Source organism: Setaria italica, chromosome V (assembly GCF_000263155.2).
Source record: "Setaria italica strain Yugu1 chromosome V, Setaria_italica_v2.0, whole genome shotgun sequence".
Classification (NCBI taxonomy): Eukaryota; Viridiplantae; Streptophyta; class Magnoliopsida; order Poales; family Poaceae; genus Setaria; species Setaria italica.
Genome location: NC_028454.1, coordinates 28,936,784 through 28,944,777, shown reverse-complemented (window position 1 = coordinate 28,944,777; position 7,994 = coordinate 28,936,784). Strand labels below are relative to the sequence as shown.

The window sequence follows — 7,994 nt, the reverse complement described above, 5'->3', positions numbered from 1 at the left end:
AGGATCGCAGAAGCGATCCCCCCTAGTCCCCGCACTCGTAAAGGGAGTTATCCCCCCCCCACGCTGCCCGTCCCCCCATGGTTTATCCAGTGACTTGGGGCAGTTAAAAAGAGCCCCCCCCCCCCCCCCCCCCCCCCCCTTCTCCCCCCGGTCCTTCGGTGTTCCGTCACTGTTGCTCGGGTTTCGGGGGCGGGTGCACGTTATCACCCGAACCTCAGCTCCGTTGCCATCCCTAGCGGCCTCCTCACTGCGCCGGCTAGCTAACGCTTTACCGGAGGGACATGGGAGAGCCAAGCAAGGAGCTCCTGGACCTGCCCTCCGAACCCAGGCCGCCCGCCTCCTTCATTGGTGGGCTTCCCCCTTCTAACCCTCTTCTCTTTCGCCTCGGACTTTTAATCTCTTCCCCCCTTGACGACGTTTTGGTCCGTGTAACCGCAGAGTCGCTTCTCGCTAGCAGAGATCACCAGCAGCAGGACAAGGAGGGGAAGCGCAAGCCGGGGCCGCCCACTGACCCCCTTCCCAAAAGCCAAGGTACTGCCATGTCAGCTATTCAGCTCATACAGCGCAGAGTGTTGGAATTCTATTACTGTACATGCGTTTTGTATTAGCACCGATTGGAAATTAACAAATTGAAGGCTTAATCCTAGCTCAGTAGCTCTTAAATGATTCACATGAACTTGTTTGTTTATAATCTTTAGTAGTCCTAAATTCCACCGTGGAGTGGTTTTGTGTGCGAAAGAATTTCTAGTGTTTGTTCGTGTGCCAGTTTATTAAACTTTGTGCTGTTTTGGGTTCAGTTCTAGGGAAAGTGAAGGATTTCTTGGGGGAGATTGCAAAGGCAAACCAGAAGTTGCAGCTCGACACACAAGTATGATTCCAAGATTCTAACCAATCTTGTGTTAATCATGTTCTTGGTGACATGGTTTGACTCGTATATTCATTCAATTGCAGAACAAGCCTCTTGAGGAGTATGATATCGAAACCCTTACAGGGAACGAAGAGGAGTACATTGAGATGGTGAGCGAGTTAGTATATTGTCTTAGCGGCATCATGGAGGAAACCTTGAGGAGGGCGTAACTGCTTGAACTGAGATGCCCGTGATTTATTCTCTGTATTTATTTCCTACAGGATTTGCTTCTTGGTGTTGCTGATCTTCATTCGGAGCAAGCTGTGGAGGCTGCTGAAGCAACAATGAATGGCTTCCGGCCTTCAGGAATGCCAGTTGCTTGCAGCTCATCTGACCCGGAAGATGATAGTGATGACAGCGATGAAGATGGTGGTGACAGACCTATCGTGTCTGACATAGCTAAATGTAAAGGTCCAGATGAAGCGGAGACAGATCCAGCAGAAGGAAAGAAGCCCAATAAAAGACAGAAAATTGTTGTTCTCAACTAGTATCCTTGTCTTTGTAAAACAAGAGTAGTAGCTGTGCTCTTTCGATGGTTCTTTGTATGTTCTTGTGGTAGCCTTGACTCTTGATCTTGGCAAGTCTTTTATGCATTTCCCGAGATGAAATTTACAGCAGTTAATTGTCTAGAAGATTGACAGGGAAATTTGTTTTTGCATGTCCTTTGTTAAGTATAGGATGTTTAGGATAAGCAAATTAGCTTATTTTTTAGTTGAACTAATTACCTCGTATTAAACGGTTACACGCCATATATTCGAGGATGAAGTACTATATACGAAATGTGAAGTCAAGAATTGCTCGAGCTAGTGGCACCTGCTCATGATATTTGGAGGTGCTATCTTGCTTTTCTATCACCCCCAACTGGTCAGGATTTTTCTCTTGCTATCACATCTTAAATTTAAAATGAGAAGAGAATATAAATTAAGATCAATTAGCATGAACGCCACATTCACAGCGAGACTTCAGGTATCGAATAGTCGAGCGCATCCAAACTTTAAGACAGATACTGACTACCAATAGGACGTCCGTCTTTAACTTTACAAGTTCACATCACGTCTGCATTTCATTGTGCAGCTCCACCATTACAACAATCACAGCAAGTCAGGTGACAAAGCAACTGGTCGCACAGGCCGCGAGTTGCGGGCTCCTCTTAGGAAACCAGCGATCTGACCGGGACTTGTCAAGGACAGACACTTCAGTCAGTACTTCGCAGATTCAGCAACAAGATCGGAATACTGTTCAGGCACAAAGGATTTCACTTTCAAAGTTTTCTTGCCATCTTGACCAGGAGAGTATGCTTTGATGCCAATAACTGTGGCCATGGCTGGAAAAGATAGTAGTGTTAGATAAAAATGTCACTGTTCTACTTTAGCATATATACAATCAGCACAGTGAAATGCATTGGATCAATACAGTGACATCGCTTGGATCAGAGCAATTATGTAGGCATGTAAAACTGTGAAATGCATGATAGAACTTTAAGCAGCATTATGTTAGTATTAACTAGTAATATATAAGGTGCTAAAGTAGTGCCCAACTGGGATTCACCGTTTTTCCCCGCCTCCGATTTACTAACAGGACAGAACAGAGGGCTTTGAATTGTTGGGTTTCGTGAGGTAGGCTACTAGCTTGTATTAAAATGACAGTCAGATGGCATTTGCACATTGCTATGATGATTTTGCTTTGATATCTTTAGCCTTATATTCTGTTACAAGTCTTGGTGACAAAGAAAAGGTCAGCATCGTTGAGACTCGTGCTAGATCTGTGTACTTACTATCATGTATGCGCCCATATACAAATCTTTCACCACGCCAATGCTCCAAAGGCCTTGAGCGGATTCTTGTGCTTCTTCTCACTCCAGACTGCCACGCAAGGCCAGCATCTAAGGATAACAGTCAGTGAGAATATAAATGCTGGACATCAGTATCCTTCAAAAACAACTGTGGTGTGAAAAAAGGGTACTTAATATGCAGAAGACAGACCTCCGAGGCTTTTTCTTTGATTCAAATGTTTGGTCCTGTTTCTCATTTGAGCTCCCTTTTGCCCCTTAGCTTTGTTTGGCGACAGTGCACTACTCGTAACAACTCTCTGTTGCTGAAAGTCCAAAGACAGATGAATGCAGAGCTTCAAATTTTAAAGAACGTGTTCTCAAAAAGGGGCAGGTAACATCTATGTTTGCTGCTTGTTCCTGCCCAGTGCATGCAACTTGAATAAAATGGGGGGCCTACACAAGTCTTCATCTGGTCATATCTACAAATTCTAAGCGACTACTCATCCCCCATTCCCCTGAATAACACATGCTTAGCATGATGAAGAGAAAACTTTTCCTACTTTTTTTTTTTGCCGTGCATTTGTTACCCAAACTACATTGTATAAAGAGAAGGAATGTGCCAATCTCTGAGTAATACTTCTATATAAGATTTTCAGACACCGATTCGAACAGAGAAACTAAAACATAAGGTGCACCAAAAGGAGTACCTCAATGTTCTCATCCATACGAGATTGATTCTCCGAATCAAAATTTGCTTGGGATATTTCCAGTGGGTGGTTAGATTCATCTGTAAAGAAAATATGCTTCAGAACTCCAGACAGAGTAAGAATCTTAAAGCAATGATACATGCATCAAGTAATTTAACATAGCTAAGTAGATAAGGGAATAATCAAATACGAAGATGTGTCACCAAGAAAGCAAAAGAAAAATAAAGCCTGAGTTGGCCGGTTGTTGTCACAGGTGATGATGAGATTCAGCTGTATGTAGGCGATTTCCCCTGATAAACAAAACTAAGGGTTAAGTTGAGCAAAGATAACCTTGCAAGGAAAGGAGCCGGGCGTCCCCCAAAAGCAAGGAAATCTTACCCCAAAAGTAGGCAAGAGAAGCAAACATCACCTTATTTGCTATTCCTACACCGCAAGGCTGGGCATAGGATCCAAAATATGCGCTAAGTTTGAAAATGATGTCCTTGTATAAAATTTAAACATATGAATCGTGGCAAGCTTCAAGATTAACCGCGCTAGCCACGTTAGCCTAATTATTTTTTACCGTGCGATCGGATTTTAACGGCCCATTTTTCACCACTGTTTTGTTGCTCTGCGCAGGTCCACATGTCGCTTCCTGGTTGGCCGGAAGGCTCTAGAGTCTCCCGGTCAAGCATGAAAAAAAAATGGATCCCGTTCTCCCTCGCGCAGTCGCCCTCAGCTCCATCCCGGCGCTTCCCCTCCCGTTGTCAGCGCCCACACAATATGCCGTGACTCCCGCTCACATCGTCCTAGTCGACCGTGCTCACCCCTTCCCCTCCCTCTGCTCGACATTGCCGCTGCTGTGGCGGCCCCGGCCCTAATCCCCAATCCAGGAGGACCAACATGCAGCATCGTCACCTCACCTTGTCGCCCAGAGCCGCTCCGCTCTCTTCCCCTCCGGGCTCTAGCAATCGCCACCGCCTCCCTTTCCAAAGCGTGCTAGCCCCGCTGCCTCCTTTTCCCGCGACACAACCTCCCTTCCCATGGCACGTCTGCTTGGCCATCTCTTTGACTGTTTCCCTCATCCTCAGTTGTGTGGGCGGAGCAGCAGGCAAACGCCCCCTGGTCCCCTTCTTTGGTACCTTGTTATGATCTATCCTATCCAATTTCTGATGCTACACGCATTTCTCCTCACGCCATGACCGCTGCCTGCAAGGTGTTTGACAGAATGCTCGCGTGGCAACGTGGTGTTTGAAACAGTGGAAGGAAGGTGTGGTAGAGGTGCCAGTCGCGCCAACACGGCCTCCCAGGCCTTTGGCGGTGCATGGGCACAGTGAAGGTGGCGCAAGTGCACAGCAAAGTAGGCAAGTAGCAGCCACGACACGCAGAGGACGAGAGCCAGAGGCCATTTACAGCTCACAAGCGCAGCGAAAGTGGCGCAAGCACGCAGCAAAGGGCAATGCAACAGCCTAGCAGACTACAATAGCCAGAGGTGAATCCCTTTGGTCATTCATCGTTCTCTGAAACTTAATGCCTTTTGTGGCCTTACTGAAAGTTTGGTGCATTAGTTTGTATTTGCACATCTGAATTGACTTCAGCTTTGGGGGAAGACATTCGGGAAACATTTTACTGACTCCATGCATACCATATTCTGAGCAAAAAAACATGTTAAGATCTGTGTTTTCATACACATTTGCTCATTGTACAATAATCAAATATTTTACTGATTCCAAGTAGATCATGTCCCGAGCAAAAACATGCTAAGATCTATGTTTTCGTATACATTTGCTCACCATAGGATAATGGGAAGTGATATATGCATCGAAGCAAGCTATGAAATAACATTGTAAATGCTTTTTTTTATCACAGATGTGTTCATTGATGGTTTGATATTAGATTTGGCAATGCAATATCTGGGTAGAGTAATTGTATTTCAGTCGATCTCCGTATTAATTTTCATTTCCGGATTTGTCTCCTAGGTTTTGTTAATTCTGACATGCCTCCTTCAAGGTGTCCTATCCTCAGGTACACAGGAAAACTCCATCACCTAGATTTTTTCCCCACTCGATGATAGTTATGTACCTACCCATCATCCTTTTTCTTTTTGCTTAGTTGCTTTTAATTAAGATAGTGCTTAAAGACACATGATATGGGCAGAGAGAAATATTTGAGAGGGTTTTTCCCATCTGGTTCTTCATGTGCCATCTATGACCAGAGCTAGCCTTGCTAATTGGTGCGACAAGGGATTTTCAGTTGCCTGGAAGTAAAATTATTGTAATACTTTGCTCCTCTACATCAGAAACCTCACTTGGAGCTGTGCTTGGCAACCATTGGCATTTGACTTGCATGGAACTGTCAATGAATTGTGGGTGTACCTTACTGAAACTTGTCTCATTTTTTGAGCTAGGCAGATGCATGGGCTGGAATGGATTCCAAGCAGATATTTCATCTGAACATGATTATGTGTTAGCTGATGCCTCGGCTTTTAGCAGGGTGTGATCATTGCATCTTTTCTAGCCTGATGGAGTTCTATTGCTTTTGTTGTGCATATACCATTGTTGCACCTTTTGTCACGCATGTTTACTGTGATTTAGCAAAGCTGCCCTGGATTTTCACACGCTGTACCTGATAACATGTTTTATATTGTGTTCTTTTACAGACTGCTTGGTGATATCAAAAGAACCCATACTCCAATCCATGAATGAAACTTATTTTCTGAATGCAGGCTACACCATCTTTCAAAGGGTGAGCTCTCACTGATGAATATATATTTTTCGTAGAAGCCTGACTGGCCCACCCATAACTCTAGCGAGGGCACGACTAACTGAGCTATGCTCCTTATATTCTGAATGCTTGAGAGGCTACTGCTACTATCATTTGCATAAATTGGAGGTAAATCAAACTAAAAAAATAAATTGCATAAATCATTTGGAGGTAAACAAAACCCAAAAAAGTGTACTAATGATGATTTATGTATTACACTGCATCATGCTATGTTTTGTTCTATACTGGCCATTCTTCAGAAATTGAAGTGCAAGAAGGTTTATTAATGTCCACTTTTTTTTATATATATCATTGCAATCCTGTACAGGACCAATGTGAATGCCCTTTCTTTTTACCTCATTGCAACCTTCCTGGAACCAATATGAAGGGCAAGGATTTCACCTTTGACAATGCACTGGCAGATAAGATAGTATCAATGGCTTCCTGATTAGTACAAATATTGAGATAGGTCCTGAGCGCATGGATTTTAATTGCTGCTTGGTGATGTCTCTTAATTTTTTTCCATGCAACAACTTCCATATGCTATCAAGTCTAGACTTTCAATTATAATCCTTAAGACTGCCTCTTAGTTACGTTGTAAATTATCTGTGCCTGTTTCGTTGTTATGCTGTACTGGAGGACACACACTAAACTACCATGGGACCTGATTGTGCTGAATTGTCTAGAATAGTGTTATGCATTTACCTGTGTGAAAGCATGTGCCTTTACCGTTCTCGATCATATCCATTTCTACAATGCCTTGCACAACAGAGCACAGAACAGTGCAGCGCGCAGGGGGGCACGCCAAACACTAGTTTAATCTAATGGTAGGAAGAACTAGAACATGCAAACAATTAGTTATGCACAAAGCATGTTTCTGCTTCTTTGAAGGCGTGCAACATTCTAACGCAGGTAGCAAGCCTAGCTAAGAACAATCCTCATAATCTCATAGACAAAAGGGTTTGAAGTGCACATGCATTGCTAAAAATGAAGTACAATGGACAGAAGTAGTACCTGCCACTTTTTGGCTCCTCTTTGATTGTTGCTTCTTTTTTCCTTTTCGAGCTGCCTGTCGCTTCTTCTCTTTGATTGGGGACACTGCATTGCTCAGATCAGCTGCCAATTTCTGAAAGTCCAAAGAAGGCAAGAATGAAGACATGCTGAGCTAGATTATTTACAGCAGCAGTGATTGAAAGACAACATCTATGATTTTACATAAGAATCTACCTTATTGTTTCCATCATGCATCTGAGGCTGATTCACTGGATCAATATCTTCTAGAGGCACCTCGGATGGATGACTTGACTTATCTGTGAAGAAAAAATTAATGCTCCAAACCTCAACAAAATACATGTTCTAAATTTGGCACTCAATGCAGAATAGCATACTAGGATTTGGTCACACTTTTGAAATTTTGACCATTATTATACAGCTATACACTAAAGCATTTGGGTTTGTCACAAAAAAAAATGAAACTAATAGATAAACCATCAAAAATACTTCTATATAATTACAGTTCTACTAATGATGTGTATATATATTTAGAAAAAGAGTAATTGCCAAAGGCATGTATACAAGACTGCATACATGCCCTAAACTGCATATGAATATCATAGGTATCATATGATTTAAACATCATATTGAAACATAATATTCAACCAAATGAAGAACATATTGTGACAATGTTCATGACATTGCTTCCGAACAACTTAACCAGCACAATAAATATGCTTGTCTTATGGAAACACTGCTACTGTCAAAGAGCTATTGGATTTTATTCTACTTCAGGGTCTATTTGCAAAGAGTGATTCCTTGTATGCGTGCGTGCATGTGGGTGGGTGTGTGTGTGTGTGGGGGGGGGGGGGGG

General features: G+C 43.2%; 2 protein-coding genes across 4 annotated transcripts in view; one reads left to right on the top strand and one right to left on the bottom strand.

Annotated features, from left to right (window-relative positions):
- Positions 1-130: 130 nt before the first annotated feature.
- On the top strand, positions 131-1,672 carry LOC101771504. Its single transcript, XM_004969120.3, has 5 exons — positions 131-348; positions 439-531; positions 798-868; positions 952-1,017; positions 1,129-1,672. The coding sequence occupies exons 1-5, from the start codon at positions 282-284 to the stop codon at positions 1,393-1,395; spliced, it is 564 nt and encodes a 187-aa protein (XP_004969177.1). The 5' UTR covers positions 131-281; the 3' UTR covers positions 1,396-1,672.
- A 132-nt stretch (positions 1,673-1,804) lies between these two features.
- Positions 1,805-7,994, bottom strand: part of LOC101770859 (centromere protein C) — an 11,165-nt gene continuing 4,975 nt past the window's right edge. For 2 of the 3 annotated variants that reach the window (XM_022826855.1, XM_022826856.1), the window contains exons 9-15: positions 7,355-7,437; positions 7,142-7,253; positions 3,589-3,675; positions 3,386-3,465; positions 2,890-3,001; positions 2,682-2,789; positions 1,805-2,231 (exon numbers count right to left, since the gene is read on the bottom strand). In XM_022826855.1, coding sequence (XP_022682590.1) covers positions 2,107-2,231; positions 2,682-2,789; positions 2,890-3,001; positions 3,386-3,465; positions 3,589-3,675; positions 7,142-7,253; positions 7,355-7,437 — 707 coding nt within the window. In that variant the 3' untranslated portion in view covers positions 1,805-2,106. The remainder of the gene's footprint in view (positions 2,232-2,681; positions 2,790-2,889; positions 3,002-3,385; positions 3,466-3,588; positions 3,676-7,141; positions 7,254-7,354; positions 7,438-7,994) is intronic. The other variant, XM_004969117.2, reaches the window with a different exon arrangement.